The 26,553-nt window shown below is 52.4% G+C and overlaps 1 protein-coding gene across 2 annotated transcripts in view; it reads right to left on the reverse strand.

The window, feature by feature from the left end:
- Nucleotides 1-26,553, reverse strand: part of RALGDS (ral guanine nucleotide dissociation stimulator) — a 102,458-nt gene that overhangs the window by 52,745 nt on the left and 23,160 nt on the right. Inside the window, exon 1 of one of the 2 annotated variants that reach the window (XM_034793292.1) lies at nucleotides 21,693-21,998. The exons of the other annotated variant lie outside the window; for it this stretch is intronic. Within the exon in view, the coding sequence (XP_034649183.1) occupies nucleotides 21,693-21,788 (96 nt within the window). The 5' untranslated portion in view covers nucleotides 21,789-21,998. Of the gene's footprint in view, nucleotides 1-21,692; nucleotides 21,999-26,553 lie in introns of those variants that run through there. 2 annotated transcript variants of the gene reach the window in all.

Consider the following 26,553-nt stretch of genomic DNA (forward strand, 5'->3'; position numbering starts at 1 on the left):
ATCGTTTTCTCCTTCACCCTCTTCTTAACCAGCTGAGAGACAGAATGGGGGGAAGGGACTCAAGCCTCACCAGTGTGTTCCTGGTTATGGGACATTTTGGCCGCATGAAGCCAAAGTGAGAGAGAGCTGTGAAGTCCAAGGAGCATTTTTGCCTGCAGCTGTCCTATAGGGTCCTTCTAAAGTCTGTGGCTGCTCTCCCACGCCCTGCACAAGGCCCATGTATATTACAGGCCATACCACAGTTCCAGTGGGCCTAAAGAGCATCTTCACTTCCCCACACGCTGCATCTAGAGGGGTAAACATTAGCAAAGTGCAAAGCTAATGGCTTGTTAAAACTCCCGCTCAGTTCAGTAAATCTAGTTTTTGGTTTCCAAGCCCCAGTCAAACCAAAGAGAAATATCCAGGGGGCATAAGAAGCTCTCCCCTGAACCACGCCTGCATCCTCCCCTCCATCTGGGCTTTTAGCGCCAGCTTTGCAGTTGGTGAAACAGCTGGTGCTCTGGGTGATGGACTGTTTCAGCTGATCTGGGAAAACAGCCAGCTTGACATAAGCCCCTCCTCTCCCACTCCTCGAGCCAGCATTAGGATGCTGCCCCCCCCAGCTGACATTATCTTGGGGGGGGGGGGCTTCATCTCCTCACTCTCACACAACCATCGTCTTTAGCCTCTCTGCCCTCCTCCCCACCCCTGCTCGAAGCACTCAGACTACAGCACCTCCAAGTACAATTTGGGAACCAGTTTGCAAACTTGGGGGGCTGGCGTGAGGCATGAATTGTGAGCAATGGAGCTTGTGGGGCTGAGAAATCAGGCTCTGGCTCTGCTCTCCTCTCAGGAATATATTCAAGGGCAGTGAGTACATTTTTCTAGCAAACCACGTACAGCCAAAATGACACATTTAGCTGAATCGAGTAAAAGGAGAATCTCAGAAACAAGAGCCTTTGGCATCCGATCAACTGAGAAACCCCATAGGACAAAGAAGAAACTTTGCTAAGCAGGGCATGTACCTGCCAGCTCCGCCCCATACATTTTCTATCCCCGTTCTATTCTGTTTTGATCTATCCAGGTGGGAGGTGCGTGATGGAACCACTAGGAACACACACACACACACGGAGCGGACAGACAGAAAGGAGGGACGGCTCCCAACGGTCTTCGTACGTGGCATGATCTGGGCCCTGCTCTCCAGCTGTGGAACAGTGACCGTGGTTCTATTCTTGGTGATGGATGTAGCAATCTCCTAGCTCTCCCAGCTGTCTCTGAATCTGCCTAGCCTATGCATGGCACACTGCATCTCACTTACAAGCCAACAGGGACAGAGAAGGTGGTGTGGTAGCTGATCTGGCGGTATGACATTTCAGGGAGCTAGTGAGAGCTCCTGCCACCATGTCCCCCACAGTAGGTGCCGTTTTGTTAGTCAACGTCTGCTCAGCGTCGGGAACCTGGCTCTGGAAGCGTTAGCAGTCGTGTTCTCTATTCTCATGGAGCTGCATCCTCCCCCATGCCCTATGTCTGAGCTCCAAGTAACAGCGTGAAATGGGTTATCCTCCAGGCCTGCCCTGCAGCTGGAATTGGGGCCTGTGAGATTGGCACCTCGGCAAACCTAGGATACCACTCAAGCACCTTCTCTAACATTCCTACAGCTGCAGTTACTGTCTGACCCCCTTCTGCAGGAGGGCACGGGGAGGGGGCTTCTCTGGAAGCCACCAGTAATCCCCTAACACAGCAGTGCTTAAGCTTATCATGACATGGAAGCCGAATGGCTTTGGAAACCGAGGTCATTTGAAGTAAGGAGTCAAATTAAGCAATGGGATCAAAGCAATTTAAGGGATGACAGACGAGGTGTCAGGTGTCGGCAGCAGCCCTGTAAGCATTTGGTGTTGAAGGAAACTCATTTAAAATGTAAAGCAATCCCATAGCATTGTAGAAGGCAGGGAGCGCCCCCTCAGATAGCAGACGTGATTTACAGTGAAGAATGAAACCTTGCTGTCAGGCTTACGTGGACTGAAAAGTGAAAAGCTGATGTGATATAAACTGAGCAGCTGACCGAGTGCTGAGCACAGAGCGAGCGCATCCACAGCCTGGCAGGATTCAAACGGAGGAGCCGGAGGAGGTACTATGAAGCAGAGAAGAGAATGTTACATGGTCTGACTCTAGTGGTTGAAGCACAGGACAGGGAATCAGGACCCCTGGGTTTCAGTCCTGATTCTGACACTGATTTGGTATGTGACCATGGGCAAGTCACTTTGACTTAAATTCACCCACATAGAATCACAGAATATTAGGGTTGGAAGGTCAGGAGGTCATCTAGTCCAACCCCCTGCTCAAAGCAGGACCAACCCCAACTAAATTATCCCAGCCAGGGCTTTGTCAAGCCGGGTCTTAAAAACCTCTAAGGATGGAGATTCCACCACCTCCCTAGGAAATCCATTCTAGTGCTTGACCACCCTCCTAGTGAAATAGTGTTTCCTAATATCCAATCTAGACCTCCCCCACTGCAACTTGAGACCATTGCTCCTTGTTCTGTCATCTGCCATCACTGAACAGCCGAGCTCCATCCTCTTTGGAACCCCCCCTTCAAGTAGTTGAAGGCTGCTATCAAATCCCCCCTCACTCTTCTCTTCTGCAGACTAAATAACCCCTGTTCCCTCAGCCTCTCTTCGTAAGTCATGTGCCTTAGCCCCCTAATCATTTTTGTTGCCCTCTGCTGGACTCTCCAATTTGTCCACATCCCTTCTGGCAGTGCAGTGGCAGGTCGGAAACTGCATGGAAGTTTAAACGTCCTTCTGCAGTAGTATCAATCCACACACAAGATCATTGTCTTTCATATGAAAATCAGAAAGGAAAACTAGTGTGAGAATCAGAAAGGGAAAGTTCAATGGTCCAGGCCCCAAACTAAGTAAAATGCAACTTCAACAGCAGCAGTGACAAAAAGCAATTAAGAAATGTAAAGTCATTTTAATATTCCCTGGTATTGTTAACAACACAGACAAAGGACGTTCCCTCCACCTCTTCTACTTGCACTAAAAGAGGTTTCCACTGTGCATTGTTTTAGGAGGGATGTTATTCTGGATGCCTTTCAATTGCAAGCAAGGCTTCTTTTCAGGTTCTTCCAAACACTGGACGCCAGTGGTAGAGGAGCAAATTCACCTCTGACTTACACTGGGGCAAACATGGAGTAACACCGCTGACACTGCACCAGTGTCACTCGCCCAAACCAGTGTCATTTCAGTCAAGCAGTGCTGCCAGCTCCCGTGGTTTTATCACAAGCCTTGCAATTTATGCTGTTTTTCTGGAGGCCCCAGATCCTGGAGTCACGTGACTGCACAAGAATCTCAGCGTTCATTAAAAACTGACTGTTTCTAGTCCCCGTGGTTGCAGACGAAAGCTTAAAAGTGTGACCTGAGTGCTACCTAAAGGCTCAGGAGCCAAAGGAAAAGAACTCAACATGACTTTTTAAGCCAATCTCATGATTTTTGGGGCCTGACTCATGATTTTTGACTACCTGGGGTTGTTGACACTTCAGATGTTGACCCTATGCCTGGGATTTGCATTAGGAACAAAACTGAGAACAGCTCAGTGCTTGAATTATAGGGAGCCCGGGCCCACCTCACTTCTGTCTTATGGCCCCCTTACTTCTCCCTACTGTTTAAATTGAAGCAAGCCGCTTGCCAGTCAGGGCCCCCCTATTGTTTCCCCATAATTCAAGTACTGTCAAGCATAATTCTTGGCAGTCCGTCAGAAGCAGGGCCTGGGGTTTTCTTCAGGAGTCCAGGAGCAGGACTTTTGCTTCCCACCATCTGGGGCTAGAGATGTTCACCTCAGTAGAAGGCCTTCAGCAGACAAGCACACATCCAGAGCATCCATTCCTTGCTGCCATCAGAGATCTGGGGAAAGCAGCTTCACCGGCATTGGATCAGGGCCGGATCCAGCCACCGTGGAAGCCAATGAGACTCTCTCCATTGGGTTCCAGGGGCCCAGGAGGAAAAAGGATCCCGCCCCATTCAGCACTGTAGGATGCCTGCGGAGATCCCCTCACAGCCTGGGGTACGTCCTGCCCGTGGGGGTACGGCAAGTTGTCTAGTGAACAGTGCTACATTATTTGACTCTCCGCTCGGTGGATGGACAGGTTGTTTTTCTTCCTGCCGAGCAGCCTCAATTGATGAAGCTTTATTGCTTAAATCAGTCTGGTAACACTATCTCCTTATCAACAGTTAATTACCACACTGCTATGTAGGATGCTCTAGCCAGGAGTCGCGTCAGCATTTCCATTACATACACTGGGCTCTGAACCTCAGCAGCAAGAATTCACTTAGTATAAGGCACCAGCTTGGAAGTATGCAGCAAATAAGTCCTTTTCTAAGGTGGGACCCCAGCAGGGCACCTGGATTTTCAAACTGGCTCCTCCCATGGATCTGCAGTGTCTGCTGCAAAGCCCCTAGTTTGGGGAGTTTGTGGGTGGGGGAAGGGAGGGGCTCTTTGGGGAACCAGAGGGGTAGGAGGATTGGGGTTTGTTATGTTTCCCTGCTCGTTTGGATAGGGTTTGCTGCTGGGTTGCTATGGCCTGGATTGTTAACAGCTGTCAGGGGCCCTACGACTGGGGACAGGAGTTTTTCTGAGGGCTGCAGCAAAATTAATCCAATAAGTAAGGGGCTGGACTGGCAAATCCAGCCCCTGGAGTCTTATCCCCGCAGCAAAGGCCTCCCCTGCCTTGGTGGAACCACCGCAGCGCACGGGGGGGAAAGGGGAGTTTGGGCCTGTGGCCCAGCCATCCCTTACCCTCTCTCAGCGGAGACTCACCAGAGCCACTGTTTAAGTCATCCATGTACCAAGGGGAAAGAGAACCCCTGGATTGCAGCTGCTCTGACCTGGCTCTTCGTGTCCCCATGCAGGGCACAACAGAGACTGTTCCTCAGTTCCTAGCCCCGCATGGGCCTGGCTGACTACAGGGGCTGGAGTCACAAGGGGCGTGGCAGGGGAATAGCCAGCGGATCCGTAGCCAAACGACTCCACAGAGGAGGAGTGCAGGGTCCGTGGATGGTTTTGCCCCAGTGGCTGAGGAGTGGCTCAGTGAGCTCACAACAATACAACAGCAGTTGTCATCTCCTTTTCCTCTTGCTTTCACCCCCCCCCCCCCCCATCAGCTCCTACTAGTGTTCTCAAGTGTGTGTTGCAGCTGCTCGTGGCTGTTCTATTCAACCAGCCATAAATGACACTGAGAATCACACTTCTTTCTTTATGTACGGGCAGTCTCTACCTTCACTTTCCGTTCTGGAAATTAAGCATTTCGTACAGCGGATCTCAGCTGAAAAGAGAAAAACAAACCCAGAGCTGTGCAGATAAAAACTGAGAGGTGGGGGAAGGAAGGATGAGCAGAGAGAGGTTGTTTTACGTTTTCTTGAACTCAAATCCTAGAGGCTGACAGGCCGGCTGCACAAACCGCCTTCACTCAGTCCGCCAGCTGTAAAGAGGATGGTGGTGCGCATCTGTTTCCCTGCTGCTAGGATTGTCACACTGTTCAGTTCCAGGCATCTTCCAAACAGCTTCCATACATCTCCAGATCAAGGGCCCCTTCCTGCAAACTGCAAAGGGGGCTTGGCCTGGGGAGAGCTGGCAGGGTCTGGCCCCAAAAGTAGAAAAAGCACAGTGCACCCCAAAGTGGATCAGGGATTCCATGAGAATGACAGAAATAGAGGGGGGCTCTGGTACCCCACTGAACAAACATTACAGCTCACGGGGTACAAGTCAACCGCAGCTGGGGATGACATGAGGGGCCACCCTGCAGTGTCCCAGTACACAGGCCACCCTGAGCGTTCGTTGTGCATCACAGGACACGGAGAAATCAAAAGGAAAAAGTCCCGCTGCTGCAGACTCAGTATTGCCAATCCCAAGCGTTCAAAAATCATGAGCCAGCTTCCCCAAAATCACAAGGCTGGCTTCAAAAATTACACAGTGATAAAAAACTAAGCACGGTGGGACTCTTTTTATTTGCTTTCTGGTGTCTGAGCCTTTCTTTGAGATTCATGTTTCAAGTTGCGCTCCATGATCATGAGGGCTAGAAACTTTCATTAAAAAAAAAAAAAAAAAAAAAAGGAAGTTGAGATTCTCATGTATTATTATTTGTCTTGTGGTAGCACCCGGAAGCCCCTGTCACGGACCAGGACCCCACTGTGTTAGGTGCTGTACAGACACAGGACAAAAGCCACAAAGAGCTTACAGACTAACATGACTCCAGGAGCTGGGGCTTTAGGAAAAACACCAAATGTTGCAAGAGTTGGCAACACTGCGGAGGGTTCCTGCTTCTTGTGCTAACAGTGGTTCTCAAACTTTTTTTTTTTTTTTTGCAGACCACTTAAAAATTGCTGAGGGTCTCGGAGACCACTTGATGATCTTTCCAAATGTTGTTTGTATCGTTAGCTAACTATTGTAAAGCACTTTAGATAAAAGCGCTATATAAAAAAAAGTTATAACAACTTTTTTTGTTCTACAAATAAAAGCAAACAACTCATATTTTAATATCAGTAGTCTTACCCTTCTAATGCAATGGATGTGCCCTCTCTCCCCTGAGCTGGGGCTGGGAAGGAGGATGGTCTCTCCCCCTCCACAGCAGCCACAGAGCTGAGGCTGGGAAGGAGGGCCATCTCTCCCCGCCAGCCACAGCCCTGCTGGAACTGGGGAAAGTCGCCTCTTTCTCTGGCCGCCACAGCCCTGCACGTCCCAAATTCCCCCCACCCCCTCTTCTCACCCCACTGCCCCCTCTCACCTACCCCCTACTCCTCCCAAGGCCACCACCTCACCTTACATGTGCGTCTTCTCCATTCATTCTCTTGTGTGCGGCCGCCCAGGCACGCATCTCAGAGGGAACTATCCGTGAACCACCTGAATGGAGCTCACGGAGCACTGGTGGTCCACAGACCACATTTTGAGAAGCTCTGTGCTAGAGCATCTTGGCATGACAGAGTGTGCTAAAGGGCTTGTGAAAAGACCCAGACTGGATGGGAGCTGAAATTCTAGGGAAACCCTGCATTTGGTAAGGGTGAGGTGTGACCAAGGTTTTCAGCAGAAGCATCAATACTGAAAATGCATGAGAGTAAAATCCAACAGGTTATACTATTCAATAATGATAAAGAATTGAATCATGCCATCCTCTACACACAGGGAATAGCATTTTACTACGCAAGCAATCACGCTGAAATTCAGAGGCTAGCTGAGTCATGAGGTACTGCTCGATGTGAGTAAGGCTGGCAGCAGTAGGCCCGGAGGCCCCAGTTCAGGACAGCATTCCTTTCCAGGACAGCACTTAAGAATGCGTTAAAAGCTAAACACATGCTTATATGTTGTCCTGAGTCACGGCCGTGATGTGCAGCACTTATATAGCATCATCTGGCTCTCAGAGCCCATTAGAAAGGAGGTGTATCTGTTTTATAAGTGGGGAAACTGAAGCACAGAAAGATTTGGTACCATGGCCAAGGCCATATGGTGAATCATTAGCAGAGCTTAGAACAGAACACAGGTGTCCTGACTGATAGTCCAGATGCCCTATGCATTAGGAGAGATAAGATATGCACTACTTGAGGCTATATTTCCATTAACAGGTTCTGTCGACACCATAAACCACAAGAGCAGAGCTGGAGTCATTAAGACGAGCTGCAAGCATAACACAAGTCTCTTTGTAAGGCCAGCAGCTTCTGTTTCACCCCAACCAAGACCCTTAGATGCAAGCCCAGTTTACCCAAACTTCAGCATTATCACCCCATCTCTGCCACTCCTCTCTCCCCAGGGGAGCACGGCTGTGGCCTGTGCTTTTTATTGTCACAACAGGGAGAAGGTAGCCCCCGGGTCTGACCTCCCGGAAGAGTGAACGGCCGTGGTTTTGGAGGACGTCACCCCAACGTGTAATGATTGGGCTTAACTCCTCGCACAGCAAACCCCGTTCCCCACTGAGTGAGGATGAGCCACAGTTCAGAAATCGAACCTGAGCTGCATGGAGTAGCAGAGGGAAGGCATCAGACGCCCGGGAAGCCCCATTCCTTCCCTGCACTCCCCTTGCTCTAGCAGGATAGTAATTAGCTGCTGGCCCCTACCCATATCACATTACTGTCCTCCCCCTTTGCCAGCTCAGTGTGATGGCTGGTACATTGCGGGAGGGAGAACTCAGCCTTGGCCACTCCTCCTCCCACATGGTAGATGGGGGGAGAAAGGAGAAAGGGCACAGCCCCTGGATCCAAGACCCGAGAAGGCCATGCAGCAGTGTATGGAGGCCCTTATGTCCTTGTGTGGCAGCTCAGTCCGGGGGCAATCTAGCCCCACATGACTGATTTAAATTACAGCACTTGTTTGAATTGCTACAACAAACCACATCAGTCAATATATTGACTTGACTTCTTTTTAAAAAAAAAAAAAAAAAGGCACCCACCCACCGTCCTATTCACATGTACGCACAGCCTTCCTAGCGCTCCCTACAGCAGCCAGTTTTCTAATGGCACCGTCCTAAGCCCATCTGCCGTGATGCAAACTGACAGCTGACAGCAAATGGTATTGACAGACCCTTATTGAATGAAACTGTTCAGCAGCAGCCAATCGGGTTCCATCAGTCCCACAGCCAGTGCTTAATTTGTGCTCTAGGAGCAGCAGTTCATAGCCCCAGCACCTCTGGGCTTGCTGCATCAGTTACCAATGTAAAAAAAAATTGCTTGAACCCCGGCACCTCTTTCATTACAAATTAGTCACTGCCCACAGACAGTTTGCTAAATTATTCTGTCCAGCTGCAGCGCTCAGAAAGGTAACGAATTACAATCATTGACCACGTGCCCCAACAGGGCTTGATTATGGATCATTCCACAAACTGCAACAGCAGACACTTTACGGAGTGAGATGACCTAGTGACGTCAGGATGAAAAATGAGAGTGGAAGGGGAGAGAAATGAGGCAGAAGCAAGGGAGAGAAATTACCAACTCAGATGGAATGCGGAGGAGGCAGAGTGATAGAGAAAAGCCATCCCAGACTCCAGGAGCTGCAGAGAAGAAGGCTCTCGCACCAGCAGTAATGGGATAGAGGGACGTCGGGTGCTAGGTGAACAGAATGAACGAGGAGGGAAATGCGGTGACAGAGACAAGCTTTAGGGTGGAACCATTCACATCAAGCCATGTCCTCAGTTAGTGTAAACTGGGATAGTTCCACTGGAATTACCCCGCTCTACACCAGCTGAGGAGCTGGCACATGGTATTTTACCCACATTTCATTCTAATTTTTGCCCTGCAACAGTTACCACCAGAAGTGGACAAAACACAGTCATTTATTCTCGTACCCTGAAAGCAGGTCGATCGAACAATTGCAGGAAGTGGCAACTTCTCTTTCCCAGTTTGCAGCACGCTGACCATTAAAGTTGCTTTAACTGCACCAATCCCACCGCTTGTGCAATGGCACCTCGCCAGCGCTGTTCATTCAAATGCATTACCCCTCCTACAAGGGGACGCTATTTCTAGGTGCTCAGTGGTGCATGAATGTCCCTCTGCTGGAGCCCAACGGGAGCACGCAACGCCGTCTCTCCCAATTTCCCTGGCACCTCCCAGCCGCAGCTGGAAGATATGGTCCGAGCAATAGAGTCTGGACTGATGGATCATGGAAAGCGCATGCTCTAGTTGGTGTTGGCCTGTGACCCACATGCCAGATAAAGCCGGGAAAGCAGTAGACAGACAGCCTAGAGGAAAGAAAAGGAATTCAGGGTAAAGCACCCTAATGGGGCAGCCTGGCAGGTGCTGGAACAATTTATATAGTGGGGGTGCTGAGAACCATTGAACCAAACTGAATATGATGAAAACCACTTCAAGCCAGGGGGTCCGGCAGCACCCCAGCACCTATGTAGCCTGGCCCTCCAATGCCCCTCACCGGGAGGGTCTGCAGCATCTCGCCCCATCCCACACAAACCTGCCATTGGGTCTGTCAGTGCACTGTCATTTTAGTGCCAGTGAAAGGTGATGGCCTCACAGCCCTGGAGTCTGATGTCCTCGGTTACCACCTGGGCAGTTTCACCACATGCTGGCCCACCCTGATCACATCCCACTGAGGCTAGGGGTGGAGAGAGGTAGCTGACTTGTAGAGGATCCGTTTCCCCACCTGAGGCAAACCTCCCCAGGGAAGGGAAGGCCTGCTCTGAATAACCGACTGGGCCTACAGCTGGGGAGGGCAAAGACTTCCTGCCTCTAACAGCACATTATAAACTTCACTAGCATACATTTCTGGAGAGATCAGATGTTACCCTAGCGTGTGCATGTGATGTAGAGGAAACCAGTGTGAGGGAATTGCTGTGGAGGCGAGGAGCCCGAGAGTGCATTGGATAGCGGGATGACTGGGTGTATGAATGAGGTTTCCACGGCCAAGCACCAATGGACAAACGGGCACAGGAGATCAGGCCCCAGGAGTAACCCTAGCCTGCGTGGTTCCTACCTGCCTGACAGACAAGGGAGGGGCAACCCTCAGCCAGCTTGTCACGCCAATATAGTCTCGCCAAATTGACTGATGCTCATGCTGCCTTCAGTGTGTGTTGCTGGGACGGGCACCGCAGCGACCTTGTGTTACTTATTTATTTCCAGTGATAAATGTACACAAAGAGGCGCCCTTCTGAAACCTCTCGCTGCCTCCGACACCCATGAACAGGGACGTATAACCAAACCCGGCACCTATCCCACACAGCCCCCTCGCTTCCTCAGCTAAATGGCACCCAACTCCCACTCACCACACAAGCTCTGAGAACACCCCCAAACCAGGCACCTCCCTCCTCCGAAGCCTGAGCAAAACGATTCTTCCAGGTGACCAACAAACCTGAGCTATTTCAGCCCTCAAGGCTCCAAAGCAGAGGGCCCCTCACAGAGAAAACTCTGGGCAAACAAAGGGTTTGGCTGGGATTATTAATTACGTTCCCATTTAATGCGACCGGCCAATGTTTGCAGAGTGCTTTGAAGATGAAAAGCACTGAGAGCCGCGTGGGGTTATTCTTGGCATTTGCTGCTGAGTCGTTTTTTGCTGAGTCTTGAAACCAAGGTTAAAGAAAACGTGAGGCCTGTTAAATGAAACACACGTCACCGGCTGGGTTATTCTCAGGAATAAAGCACAGACAGGCAGGAGAATCTACAACAGGCCTGGCCGACAATGACAATTTTAGGGCAGGCCCCCCCTGTTTCTCTGGCACCTGGACAGCCCCATTAGGACTAGCAACCATGGGAACCCTAGTGTAGCCAGCCACGCTGCCATCCAGTCCTGCTCAGAACAGGGTGAGACACCACTCGAAACCAGTCTACGCCAGCGCTCCTACAGCAGGGGCTGTGCGGGGCTAGAGCAAGAGAACACGGGGGGTCTAAAATGGTCAGCGCAGACACAGTCCTCATGTTTCGTGGTGCCCAACTCAGCTCTCAGCCTGGCTGGTGCAAACCCAGCGTAACCTCACTGGCTTGACAGAACACCCTCTGGATGTGAGAGGAGGATTTGGTCCGGATCACTTCTTCTGTGGTTTCTAGCTTCCTCCAAAGAAACCAGCCCATCCCCCGCACCGTGCCGCAGAAGGGCTTGGTGCGCTGTGCTGAGAGCGAGGGGAGAGGGTGTGCTGTTTTGAACGACTGACTTCGCCAGGAAACAGTCCCACTTTTAGTTTGCAGCTCCACCCTCCCGATAACATCTCCAGTGCAGGGGCAGTGGAAAAGACACGGCGTATGAGATAAACATGCCAATGTCTTTGATTCATTACGGTCAGTCCATTCAAACAGCCTGTGCGCTGGCGAAGCCTCCGGATTAATCCGGACACAGGCTGAGCACCAGCCAGGCACATCAGCAAAACGTTTCTGCTCCGTTCACGCTTGCACAGCCACAGACAGGGAGGCACTTAATGCTGACGAGGAGGCCAGGAGAGGCAGGCGGGCTGTGTGACAGCTTGAGATGTGCTGATCCTAGTAGGGTGACCAGACAGCAAATGTGAAAAATCAGGACAGAGGGTGGAAGGTAATAGGAGTCTATATAAGAAAAAGACCCAAAAATCGGGACTGTCCCTATAAAATCGGGACATCTGGTCACCCTAGATCCTAGGCAGCAGACTACTCCCTATGGCTCTCAGCATCACAGGGCTATTCCCTTTGGGAAGTTGTTAGCAGTGAGTGTGGGGGGGAAGGAGCCGGGTTGGGAGCCCTGGAGAATGAAGTTTCTGACCCAAAAGGATCATGTGGATGGGTGAGAGGATACAGCAGGGCACTCTCTATGTTCATTCCCTAAAAGAGAAACCTTCTACATTTCACTCTTCCATGAAAATCTAACAGGCATAGAGACAAGACGAGATTTCCCCAGGGTCGGCCAGCAGCAGAACCTTCTGCTGAGTCTCAATCCAATGCTACATCCTCTAGGCCACACTGCCTCCCCTGTGCACCAGTCCTTCCTTTTGTGATAGCTTTTACTTGGGGAGGAGGATTAAACCCCAGTAAAAGGGTATGAGGTTGGCAGTCTGCTCTAGTGGATTGCGCAGGGACCTGGAAGTTCAGCCCTTCTGAGTTCTAACCCTGGCTCTACCTCTGAATCACTGTAGGAACCTGAGCCCATCCTCTGCGCGCAAGGGCACAACAGTATTCTCATCTAGGAGCCTTGCACAGTCGGATTAGTTGATGTTTGCACAGTGCTTTGAAGCGGTCAAGTGCTGTAGACAGTAAATTACCAGCTCATTACAGCTGATCTGAAAGTTCTTTTTGTACGTGCCATAGGACAGTGTTAAACCTAAGATACCCAGGGTTTGCAGCTCGCTTTTACCCCTAAAGCCCAACTGCACAAAGCACTGAATGTGGCAGGGAACAATCCAGCACTGAGCTAAAATGGGCCCTAAAATATCTTTTCCATTTCCTGTCTCTTGGTGCCTGAGCCTGGACCTAAGGTCAAAACTAAATGTTTATCTTCCAGCTTCCTGCGTGCTGGGGAAAAATATATTAAAGGAATAAATGAGCATGTGAAATACAATTTAACTAATTAGCCCATTTGAGTGGAGAATATTTTCTAAGATCTTTGAAGTCAAACTTGCTGTTCAGGTAACTACATCACAGAGAGGGATGGGAACGAAGAGGGACGGACCCTCGGGAACATCTCTGAGTAAAGGGTGGAATTTGGAAAAGCATCCAAGTGACAGAGATACACAAGGACTTGTGCTCCCGTGTCACCTACGGCTTGTTCGCACGGGAAAGTTTTACCAGTGATACTGGTATCGTTACCCTGGTATAGTTATGCCACTATAACCCCTTATGATGACTGCTGCTCTGGTATTAGAGTGGCTGTGATTTTCATTAAACCCCTTCCAAAGCAACATAAGCTAAACAGGGGAAAAGGCCCTCACATATTGGAATAAGTGTGTCCACAGTTATTTTTCTCTGTAACTGCATTCTGTAGCGCTTAGATACTACAGAGATGTGGGTTATATAAATGGCCAGAGGTGGTGTTGCGCTGCATTACATTGCAGCATGCTGTAGCCAGGAACTGACTGTATACATTGCATTTGAACCTGCAGTGCATTGTAATACAACACTGGACTGACTGTATTGCATAATAATGCATTGCTGTACAAGAGTGGATTGATTGCATTGCTTTACAGCATAATGGGGACTTGAACCTCTGATCTCCTGCACCAAGCGAGCCAAACCCCTCAGCTGACATACGCTATTACAGGAAGCCATGCCCAGTACAGTAACATCAGAATGGGACATATTGCACTGGTCTCTCCTGATCTTGCAGCTTCCCACTGTCTCTCAGGGTGCGGATGTTGCTGGTTCAGTTGGCAAAGCACTGTACTGTAAAGTGCCATTTGATGAAGCATTTACAAACATGCCAGAGATGCCCCCCAAAAGCGTGTGTGCATTGCTTGCAGCAGCCGGTGCATTGATTTCCCCTTCTCGGATCGGCTTTCACAACCATAGACGCAGTTGCTCTTTTGCTGGCAAAGCACTTTAGCAATCCTTTCCCAGTTTGCCTTTCTTGCTGTTTTGGGGGTGGGGGTGGGGGATTTTGCAATTGTTTCTGCTGAGTTATGGAAGCGAGAGGCCAAGAGCATTATCTGAACCGGGGCGGGCGAGCCAGTCAAGTTTCCTGCCCAGCTCTGCCAATGTCCCTCAACCGGACTACTCACTGTGGTAAGTGAGCCGAAGGGTTTGGGTCACACGGTGCAGGGCACAGGTTCAAGAACCTGCCAAGCTACTGTATAAACTCAGACACCGGCAGCCTGCTCCAAAACCCACGGGAGTTACTGAGAGTCACTTCACACCACGTTCAATGGGCTCTAGTCTAGACAAGACCCTGGGCAGCAGTGTGGTCTTGATACATTAGACAAAAGCATTATATGACAAAAGGAGGGCCGAGCCATTTAGCGTTGCTCGGCCCCAAACGAATACCTTGCAACCCAGGACCTCAGAGCACTTTGCAGCCCTTCGTGTGCTGACCCTCACAACCCCCTGTGAGGGAGGACTGGGTTACCAAGCCCCATCTTACAGACAGGGAACCTGAGAGATAAAGTGACCTGCCCACGGTCACACAGCAAGTCAGTGGCAGAACTTGGAGTAGAACCCAGAACTCCTCCCCCCAGGTCTGTGCTCCAATTACTAGACAGCTCTTCCTGTGCGCCTGGACACGCCCTGCAGGTGAGGGGAGCTCTCCACATTCTGCTGCCCCCTGGCTGGTTTCAGGGCGATGGGGAAGGGCCCCATTCTCTGGGAGAGGCGTTTTTGCGGGTGTGCTGCACCCCAGCCTAGAGAAGGATATTGCACAGAGACTCAGTGTGAAATTTCTGGGCAGGAGCCCTTGTTATCACTCAGCAAAGGGCCCCCAGTGCAATTACTTCGGTTTTAAAAACACACAAAGCCAATTGTCCGTCTCCTCCTCGCCTGCGGGCGGGGCGCGTCCGGGACACTGAGCCTGGGGCCAGGCCAGGAGTTCCCATCAGCGACGGCAAAGGGCCGCCTGACGTTATCGCCAGATGGGCCAACAGCAGCTGCATACCTGGAGAATGAGGTCTTCTCCTGGCCCCAAATCACACCAGACGAGATCCTAATCAGAGCCAGAGGTGCAGGCCACAGCAAGGGGCTCCACTTCCCCAGCTGCAGGCAGCCCTTCTATGTTTCCAGGTGAATCTGTCGTCCCGCTCTCCTTCGGGTGCCCTCTCCATCTGAGCTCCCACCCAAATCCTTCCATCCTCCAGACATCCTGGCCAGCTATCTTTCCAATGTCCAGCTGACCTGAGCCCGTTTCCGTCTTCCCCTAGTGCCTCTCAATAGTCCTCTCCCTGTCCATCTGGCCTCTTGATACCCTGTATCCATTTGTCCTCGAGAGCGCCTGTCCAGACCCTGCTGTACTCCCGCACGCCTGTCCTTCCCCCTTGATCGACGGCCTGAATCCTTCTCTTCTCCCAAGGGATGCTTGGACGGGCTTATACATCCACTGGAGCCCTCCTGCTTCTCACTGAACAGCAAAGTTCTCATTGTGCTGCAGTGGAACCTCAGTAAGCCCCACAATAGGGTACAAATGCACTGGGGAAATGCAGCATGTTACCCAAGAGGAGGTTAAACACAGTGGTGTAGACAAAGGACAAGTCATGTTTAAAAACATGTCAGGTTGGCCCGGTTAACGCACACTTTAGACCTCCTTTTTAAAAACCAAGAGCCACAGCACTGGGTGCAAAAATACTCCACTAGCCATTCAGTCCAAATACCTGATCTGCAGCCCCAGGCATGACAATGGTACTCACCAATTAGTCGCGCAATTGCACAGACCTTCCCTCCACCCACACTACAGCCCTGGGCTTCCCAGATTTTGAAAATCAGGCCTAGCAATGGTAGTTTTATTGATCCCATGTTATCAATAGCTCTCAAAACACTTTACAAAGGAAGGTCAGCATCATCCTCCCCATTTTACAGAGGGGGAAACTGAGGCACGGAGACACACAGTGACTTGCCCACAGTCACAATAGAATCCAGGTCTCCTGAAACCCAGGCCAATGCCCTACTTACCAGTCCACTCTGCCTCTTACGACAAGTGGTATGTCTAACCATCCATACAGTCAAATATCTATTAGCTGTCTAGGTTCCTCCATGGCCCCCGTCTCCATCATATCTCCAGCACTCTCCTCACTGTGGTGTTGGACTCCATTACATCACTCATTCATCACAGACCGACTAGTAGGCAGATAGATCCCTCGATCTGATCATGAAAACAATACGAGCAGGAGCTCTTCTCTGCCTTCTCCTGCAAGTGCCCCTTTCACTGGGTCTCCGAACACTGCACAGCATCTCCTGGCCACAGGAAACACCGTGGTCAAGAGGTGACTGGTGCCAGCCGAACGGGCCAGCACGAACATGCTTGCAACATCCATCCCAAAGGGATGCACAGCAGCATTGGCTGAGCCTGAACGGAGGCGCTCAGGTGGGACAAATTCTCTATGCTGCAAGCTACTGAGATGGGGCGTGAATTACGGTCCCCACCAAGCGGCGGGGATCCCCTGAAATCCCCTCAGTCGAGCTGGGCTGCTGCATTCTTACCCCATTCCCAGAGCTGCCGAGCAGCATTTCCAGGGCTGCAATGGCAACTGAATCCCAGCAGCGCCTGGTGGGGAATGACTCCGTGGGAAGGTCCCCCACTGCCCGCTGTGCCAGAGGCTCCCAACAACCCAAGCCTGTGTGTAATGAACACGTGCTGCAGCTTGTGCCAAGAGGCCCCACGGGATGCAGGCTGGCAGGGGTAGAAGCTGAGGCTGCAGGAAACGTCCTGGGATCAGAGTCCAATGCACAATCAAAACTCCAGCACGTTAATCAGGAGGAGCAGATCTCTCACACACACGCTAACCTGGCTTACCCGAGTGTGCTAACTCCTTTCATCCACACACACAGTACAGAGTGCCTGCAAGGTGTAGCTGGACATCCCTGCTGTTCATTCATCTCTGCTCTACCTGCAGGTCCCCCGAAATCAGTAAGTTAATTGGCAGTGATTATTTCTAGCGAACTAGGAGTGCTGTACATGTTGAAGGTCTGGGATACCCGAGAATGCAAGGGTCGGGCGGTGTGTGGAGAAGCTTGCACAGTACCCAGCAGGGAGACAAACTATGTGGAAAGCGTCTTTCACACTAAGGACAAACAGGCTCCGCCATATGTTTACGGGTATCTGTCCACACACTGTGGAAATGCAGCCAACTCTGGGGTGGAACATGGCAGCCTAAAGCAGCCAGCAAAGACGCCACATTGCTAACCTGGCGATATTGGTGCCTAATCAGGGAGGGAGCAGAGAGGTGGAGCTGGGAAGAGGCGCTGCAGGGGTTTGTTGGCAGTACTATGCTGTTGGCAAAGGGTGCACAGGACTACGTGTCTCCACTGCAAGATAGCAGAGCCTACAGCAACCACAGTGGAGGGGAGTGGGGGGTGATCATCATCAAGTGCAAGGGAAAACGACTCGCTGACATGCCTGGGAGCTTCTGGGAAAGAGCATCAGGGGGTCAGTGACTCAGCCCCTGGCATTCACACACTGCTGAGGCAGCGCAGGCTGGGACCTGCAGTGCTAGGGAAGCTGCTGCCTCCCTTTGCGTGAAGTTCATTTTTTATCTCCCCTGCCTGGTCCCCTCAAATTCTCTCTTGCTAGCAGATCAGAGCGGGGCTGGGGCCAGCTCACTGCGGCGGGGCCCAAGTATTCAATCATTTGCTCATTCGTTCTTCCTTCTGCATCTGGATGAATTTCTCTGCTTGGGAAGTTGAGAACATGATCTCACTGACTAGAGGCATGTCCAGTGAAGGGCAGACACAGGACAAAGTTTTCATCCACATAACTTTGCCCAATGTGCCACTGTCCTGATCCACAACATCTCCTGCTGTCCCACACCCTGGCCCCCACGCCGCTCTGCCAGCCCCCCTCGTGAACTGTGTGGTTTGACTACGTGGACAAAGATCCACTGGGGATGAGGAGACCAACTTCCTCTCATGCTTGTAACCTGCAGCAGGATTTGAACACAGGTCCCTGGAGACTGCACTCCAAGTTGGGTAGGCTTCCATTCCCTGGGCTGGGAGGGGGGTGGAGTTGGTTTGCTGAGCCAGGGGTTGGGGTGAAATAATCACTGCCTGCAATTTTGGGCTGGGAGTGAGAGACCATGAAAGGTCTTGGGAAATACGTCTCCAAAAGAGTCTGTTTGGGGATCTCCTGGGGGCTGGAGAACGGAGGACAGAGGGTGCAGAGATCCCCCTCTCCAAATACCCAACGGTCCAGGGGCACCAAAGATTTCCAAACTTCACTCCACTGAGAGAAGCAGCCTGGGAAGCGGAGGTTCCTCCTTCAGGGGAAATTCCAGGGCAGGAACCCCTGACTGACGCTCCCTGGGTTGGGTCTCCCAGTCCTGGCACAGACGGGCGGCTGAGGCTGCCAGCACAGCAACAGAAGATAGGAGCGTGGGCATGCCAGGAATAATGTGCTCGATTTGGCCTCCCCCGGGGGCAGAGAACGCGAGTGAGCACTTGAGATTGTGCAAGTGGAGTTTCCACATTGGCCCGAGAGATATGGCTCTGGATTTCCCCACCGAAGTTTCCACTATGGCGTGAGCTGTGCCAGCCAGCAGAGGAGAAGTATGAAAGGATGCCAGCTCTGCCAGCATATCTGTATGCAATTGCTCCCCCACTTCCCAGGGCTGACGGACAGGGTTAATTCTTCCCAGGCTTGCAGAGGGACGGCAGGGACTCAGACAAGTTTATACACAGCAAGAACCTGCAGATGCTAATCCTTCTACTCAAAAGCCGCAGTCTGCTCCCAAGCGTTGCCTGCTGACACTCGCCCAGCTGGAATCCAAATGCTCTCTGCTAGAAGCAGGAAGGCCAAGAAGTTGGAAAATGCCAGCACTGCTTTGCGCGTGATGGACAAGAGTGTCTCCCTTCGAGTTAGCTCGACGCCCTGTGTGTGTGTATAGCTGGCGCTTCGTCCTGCTTTCCGCTGGAACGCTCCTAAGTTAGGAGAGTCACAGGACAAAGCACAAGCTGTACGCTGAGGGACTCAAGTTGTACTTGCAGTGGGAAAGCTGGGACAGATTCAGCGACGCTGGTGTAAATCCAGAGTGACTCCTCTTACCTTGGACTCACTCCAATGTAACAGAGCAGAACTCGGAATGTTTACCAGACCTGAGGCCATGGGGAAATGCCCGTTAGCCCTTCCATCCTGAACAGCGGAGCTGGTATGTTCAAGGACAAACACAGCTCTCTGGTGGAGCCAGGGGCATCCCCAAAACAAGCTCTCCCAGGACCAGGATACACCCTGACATTCCAGCCAACAACTGGGCCTCTCACAGTGACTTGGCTGCAAAGACCTGTACATGTTCCAGCAGCTGCAAAGGGGTTAACGGAAACAACTCCTAAAATACAGTGTTTATCCTCTGAAATAAAAGCAAATTTGACTTTGTGCAGTAAAACCAGGAGAGACATTAACAAGGAGAGACCGTTCCAGAGCAATCCAGGCCAGGGTTTTCTTCTCCTAAATTCAGACCTGAGAGGCCAGCTCCGGTGAGCATAAAATCCAGTTCAGGCTTTCCTCTTCCTTAGTTTACAATAATTCTCAGGGAATCCTCGACCTGTCTTGAGGCAGCCCCGCTGAATTCCCTAGGTAATGCTCCAACCTTCACAGGTTAATCCGGCACCTGCTTTCCCTGCCCAGCAGGAATGAATTCTGGACTCACTACACTTCTGAATCTGGTTACATGACCGTAAAACACTCAGCCTGGTTAGGGCTGTCCAAGCCGCTTGGTCCTAAATAGGGTGACCAGATGTCCTGATATTATTGGGACCATCCCACTATTGCAGCTTTGTCTTATATAGGTGCCTCTTATCCTCCACAGGACCCTAATACCCCCCACCCATCCCGAGTTTTCACACTAGCTATCTGGTCACCCTAGCCTTAAGGAACCTGCCAACACACTGCAGACAAAGCAAACAGTGAACAAGATGCCAGGAGGCACTGCCCTAAGAGATACAGGTAAAGCAGGTGCTCAAATACCACAGCGGTGAGCACTATAGACATGGGAGGGAGAATGAGATGATAGAAGTGTCAGGATAATGGGACCACTGGCAGGATCCGGCCCTCTTCGCCCCAGCCCTTTGCGGCACTGGAGGAGGGTGCGGGTTGGCTGCACACCTCTCCTCACTCCCTTGAAACACGAGTCTTCCTGTCTTACTCCTTGCCCCTCCGAGCCGGTCCTGAGAAGCACGGGCTGCCCCCAAGCCTCAGTCACTGGAGTGGGAGTTGCAAGGTGCTGAGCCCCCACCTGCTGCACCTCCCCATGCACAGCCTGGTTACCTAGCTCCAGCCAGCTGTGCGGCAGCCATGCAGGTATCCTCATTACCACAGCCACAGCAGCCAACCAGCAGCTCCTGGCCAAAGCCCTGGGGTGTATCTAATTGCAGCTGCTGGGCGAGTCACTTTTTATTTATGGAGACACTTTCCCAGTCTGCTGAGCAAGGCCTGTTGGGGGTTTCCCACCCTGCTGGGACCAGAAACCACCACCTGGGCATGTGTGGGAGGGGAGGCACAAGGTCCTTCTTCTTTGGCTTTTTTGGGTCTCTTTAAAATCACTGCCACCACATGGGAATCACATCAATAAATATAATCACTCAAGCAATAAGTGTGACATCAACATCAATACGTTAATTGCACCACTGTCAAGAAATTCAGATTGAATGTCCCTGCACCAACCAAACTCTGCCTGCCCCCCTTGGGTATACCCATGATGGGCGCAATTCTGCCCCCAGTGAAGCCAGAAGTAGTTTTGCCCCAGACACCAACAGGACCAGGACTGGGTACCATACGATCACCCAACATGCAGTATGAACAGGGAGACCAGATGCCACCTGCGTGCGTCTAAGCCTACAGAAAGAGGGGCAGTGATATCGGGTTGTTGAGCAGTACAGCAAGTCACAGGGCCCAGCACTGTGTAATCAGGTCTGTAATGTACTCACACATAGGGCAGAGTTAAGGTTGCTGAAGGAACCTTGCCTCTGAAGTTCCTGACATTGGATGCAGCATTGAGGAGGAGATTCCCAAGTGCCCCAAACAGGATTTTTGCACTTAATGGACCAAATTCTACTCTGAGTTGCTCCAGTGGGGTTTGCACCAGAGTAATCGAGAGCAGACTAGCTCAGAGCGAACTGCTAAACAGCTGGAGAGACAGCGAGTGAAGGTATAAACCAAAACCTGTGCAGAAGGAGATTTAAGCTCTGCAGCTGAACGGTGCCTCTGAAATTCCACATCAGAACTGTCCTGCATTGACACACGGCAGCCCACACCGACGGGCTGCCCTGGGGTGACACAGAGACGGGGTTTCACTTGCTGTCCCACCTCACATGACAAACATCCTCTTTTGCTTTGACTGGTGACATGCATTTAACTTTCTAGAAACGTTTCCCCCACCCCCTCCTCCCACATTTGGCCCCCTGGATTTTGGAAGAGCAAGAGACAGCCTGCCACAAAATACGCCTCTGGAAAGGAGACAGACAAACTGTTGCTCATGGAGATCACACCAGCCCTCGGCAGCGCTAACTTCACCAGAACTTCCCCGTTCCCAGGAACGCTGCTGGTTGGACGGAAGGGTGGGGATCAAAAACCCCTCCTGGCCCCTTATGCCCCATCCCCACCCCCTCGACCAGATCACCCCTTCTACTTGCTTTCTCTGTACTCACATCATCATCCTGGACGCTCAGGGGAATATCCAGCATGCACATCTGCATGGGCTGAACCAGAGCCTTCTGCACATTGAACAAAGGTTTTGCCTCCATCTTCCCAGTGCTGGAAGGATTTCTCTCTCCCTCTTTTTCTCTCCCTGTCTCTCTCTTTCCTTCCAATTCTTAGACTAAGAGAAAGTCCAGCCCTGGCGATGAAGTAGATCGAAGCTCTCCCTTTGATCAGCTTTGCCAACACATCTTGCCAACAGCTGCTGCTTCTGCTGCACTAAGAGGTCTGATTTCCTTCCTTGCAAATCAAAGAGCCGCGGAGCCACACCAAGAGGCTTTCCGTGTGCGTGTGCAGCCAGCGATGTTCTCGAGATCTGAGAAACAGCCCTTCTCTGCAAGCGTGCCACAACATGCTCCTTTCCCCCAGCCTCTCTTCCTCTCGCTCGGTGTGATCTATGCCACTAGCTCCTGCTGCCGCTTTGCACCGGCGCGGGGTTTCCAGCCTCATCTACATGCATGGCACTCGCAAACCCCTGTGCATTGTCTCCAAGCCACAACAGGTCCTGCCTGCTGTTGATTTCCTATTAGGATCGAACTGTGTCTGCTGTAGCTACAGCATTTCCCTGTGGTGGTTGTGTCAGGTAGGCAAGCGGTGCTGGAAGAATAGGTGCACGGGGAGGGCAAACTTCAGCCTTAGCCTCCCCCTTTTCTTTCCTTCTTCCATCCCTCTCTTGTACTGTTTAAGGCACCATTTCAGACAAATGCCTCCCTATGCTCACAGGGGCACTAGGAGGCTCAATTCATGCCCAGAGAGCACTGGGAGTTCTTGTTAGGAAAGAGCAGTGCATTGCTAATACAGACCAGGTGAGATTCACAATCATTGCGCTCGTGGAAAGCTTTGCCCCATGGACCAGCCAGTGCCACCCATCAGGGAGCCTTGCCAGCCGCAGAGTCCATTGCATTCTGCCCTGGGTTTGAAATGGGGCTTTGCTGGAGGCATGTTCCGGGTGTGGAGCGTGTCCCCCCACAATGTCCATCAGCAGTGCCTGGATCGGTGTCAGCGGGGAGCTCTCCCCCACACCGGGAGTTTAGTGTCCCTGCTTCCATGGGTAAGTCCCCCAGCAAACCCCGTCCCTAGGACTCTTCTGCTCACCAGCGTTAGGAGCACAACTCTTGGGTGCAGAGGAGGAAACAAGAGGTTTGCTGGGGCGACTGCACTGGCCTCCAGCATCTGGGGACCGGGGATCCAGTGAAACGAGGCTGCTGGTCACCATATGGATTCGTCACGCAACAGGGCTCGTGGGGTGTCTCTGCCTAGTGCTTGTGTCCTCTTTGCCTTTCCTGGGGGATGGGCACTGGCTGGAGAGAGGCTGCCCCCCAAGGAAGCGTGGCTCTGCTGCGTTCACCCTTCGCTCAGCTCGGCTATTCCCCTGTGCACAGCTCAGCACCTCACCCTGCAGCAGAGAGCTGGCTCCTGCCAGATGGCAAGGCCACTCGGCGCCAAGTCCCACCGCCTTATCCCCACCAGTGCCAGAAATCAGGCCTGTTCTGTCTGGTGGAAATGGCCAGTCAGAAAGGAGCAGGCCAGTGGGCCCAGTGAGCAGACGGGAAGTGGCTGGGATCCCCTGGGTGCTCTGTGCAGTGCTAGTTCTAGATTCCAGCAGGTACGATTTCAAATGGCTCTGCCAGGCCCCAACAGAGAAGAAGCCACCCTACTAACAAAATCGACCCTCACAACCAGCCCGCTTCCAGGTAGTCTCTGCAGACAGGCCAAGGGCGGAGTGGACGGGAAGCGTAAACTCCCATCTCTTGCATTGGTGGAAGAGAGCTGCCCTGCTTCGGCCCGCACTGACCCTCACCCCGGCATCTTGCAGCAGTGCCAGCCTGTGCACATAGAACATTTCGCCTTGGCTGGGCGGAGTGAGAGGCCTTTCAAAGTCACGCTGGGTATATTCACCAGGGGCTAAGAGAGCCCCATGGCGGCTGGTTGGGGATGCACAGCATGATGGGGAGCAGTGAATGGGAACCCCTCAGCTCTGGACATACACAAGGAGGCCTGAATCTCCACGGTCCCTCACTGGGCAGCAGTCATGACCCTGCTGTTCCACCTCCATCCAGCTGGCCTTGGCCACAGGGCCTGGCCTGGAGCACACGTGGATTTCCCGGGGAGCACTGGCGGGGGGACCTGTTGGGGTTCGCATTCCTCTGCCATTAGGTAACAGGCTGCTCAGTGTTCAGCCTCGGAGCCGCCGCAGCTCTCTTCCTGCCCTCCCCTGATGTGGGTGAGTCACTCGCACGCAAGCCAGAGCTGTCCCAGCCACTGGGCCCGGGCAGGCCTCACACATGCACAGCCTCCTCTGTGCCAGTATCTCTCAGGGCAGGGGGCCTGGCACACTCCGTCAGCCCTGCTGAGATAGCCTGTCCCTGGGCACATGGGAGGGGACTTTCCCGGCTTCCTCCTGGAACTGTTTCCCAGGCTCCAGCTACCCGGAGCTGGGGGCTGTGCCTATTAGAGGCAACGCTGCCTCCAGCACAGCAACCCCCCTGTCTAGAGCCTAGTACCATAAACCAGGACACAGCTGGGGGAGGCCGAGAGCCATAGCCTGCCCTCCATTACACTATGGTAAATCCGCGGTGCCTCCACTGACCTCAGTGGGCCCAGTGTCTGCTACCCAGGGCCTGCGCTCAGGGCGACAACGGAGAGGGTGGGGTTAAATACCACCTTTGTACCGCACAGTTGCCAACTTTCACGCAGTAAATAAGCGCTCCGATGTTCACAATAAGCCAAAATTCAAGCTAATCCCATTTCAAAACAAGGCCAAAACAAGCCAATCCCTAAGAACCCCAACACTCTATGTGACTAGATCCCCCCGGCATGCAGTCTGGGACTGGGGTGGGCCCGCTGTGCACCCCTGACTCTCTCCGCCCCTTGCTCCTGCTTGACCCCGCTTGCTGGGAGCTGATCCACACAAAAAAAAGAAGCAACAAGCTACAAGCCAAAAACTAGCCAACAAGCAACTCACAAGCCAATAAAGCCAAAAACAAGCCCAATTTCTGCTTTTTTTCCACGGGTGTGGCACATCCGCCACCCATGTTTTGGGCCTGTCTCTCGGAGAGTTAGAGCAGCTCTGAGGTTGCTCTAATGGGAGCTCAGGCTGCCATATGGCTCATGGGCAGCTGAGAATAGCCAGAGTGTTCCAGCCACACCCTCTCCCTCTCTCTAACCATCCCCACTATGCCCTGACGCTGGGGGCTGTGAGGGGACCAGTATAGAACCCATATGTTCTTCCTACACCAGCCAGAATAGTGCCTTACCCTGTGAGAACACCCTCAGGAGGTGATCCACTACCCAAAGGCCACTTTAGGCTTAGAGGGGCCCTTCGAGCAATGGGGAATCCGTCCTAAAGGTCTGACCCCGGCATCCCTGAGAGGGGAATTTGCCCCCAGCAGTGCCGGGGGAGGGGCTCTCCCATAGGCTTTACTAGCTGGATGGTGCTTAAAGCCTCCAGTGCGAACCAATACCTTCTGCTAGCACCCCCAAGAAAGGGGGCCCTTAATGCACCCAATTAGTGCTGTGCCACGCTCTACAAGAGGGTGGAGTGAGCAATTCCTCCCTGCCCCTGTGCTGCTCAGCTCATGCTCTAAAGCAGGAGACCGGCGTCCTCTGTGTAGGATGGTCTATAAAGCCCTTTAGCTCCCTTCCCCTGGGGTTCAAGCTCAAGTCCCAACTACATTTCCAGTGAGAGTAGGTGCAGGGGATCATGGTTTCAGACCCCGCGCTGAAGACCCACGTTCAAATCCTGGCTCCAGTATACACAGCCCAGTTCCGTCCCCAAACCCTGTGTTAACAAACAGATCAGCCCAGCGGGACACATCCCTACAGTAACAAGCAGGTGGGCACAGCTCAGGCTCGCCATCAGACCAGCCAGTGAACCAGCGTATATGGGCACTGGCAGACTCGACATCTGGAGAAGGAAAAGGAGGTCAGGTTCAAGCCCCCAAGTCCCCTAGGAGTACAGGTCCCTGGTTCTTTCCCATGAGAGCCTCTGCAATTAACTACGTGGCGATATGGAAAGCGAGGCCCATTGCCCGCCTGGTGGATGTGTCTGTCCCCAGCCCCTGGCGAAAAGTGACAGGGGTATCGTCTCCAAGCCAGCACATGGCTGGCCCGGGGCCAGTGCCGGCTCTGCAAGCCCCAGAGCTCAGTGACCTCTGCGTAGGGCAGCCATAAAGCTGTCAAAGAGGGGAAATAACCTCTCGGGGAGAGTCAGCAACCACGCAAAAGACTTTGAAAGGAAAACAAAACATTAAGTCCCTGGACTGGCCCAAGGGAAAGGCTGGTGCCACTTGCAACAGAGGAGCATAGGCAGCGAGAGACTGGGGGGCTACACAGGGGAGCAGCCACCCTGCAGGCCCACCTGGAACAAGCAGCAGCTGGATCTGGTAGAAAGGTGGCTGAAGGGAAGGTTATGGGTTTGCTCTGCCAGGGAGGCACCAGCAGAGGCCCAGCAATGGGGCTCCAGACTATTACTCCTTTGCATTCATCAGCAGTGCTGCTATGGGGAGCCCCCACCCCATCCTATATCCTGCTCCGTGTCCCCGGACAACAGGCAGCAATTTTCACCCGTGACAGACTCTCAGACATAAGCCAACCCTGCTGTTGCTGACAGCATCTTAAAACTAGAGCCCTGAGACTGGTCAGGGAGGTGACCAGCTTTATATGATCCCCAGAGGAGAATCCACTGACCAAGATCCCAGCATGCACTGGGCTCAGGATAAAACCTGGGGTGGATTCTTTGGGAAAAATCAGGCTCTTCCTTGGTCTCCATCGGGTATCTGAAGTCGTTGCGAGGACACCACAAGCTTCTCC

Source organism: Trachemys scripta, chromosome 17, assembly GCF_013100865.1.
Source record: "Trachemys scripta elegans isolate TJP31775 chromosome 17, CAS_Tse_1.0, whole genome shotgun sequence".
In the NCBI taxonomy this organism is placed as follows: domain Eukaryota; kingdom Metazoa; phylum Chordata; order Testudines; family Emydidae; genus Trachemys; species Trachemys scripta.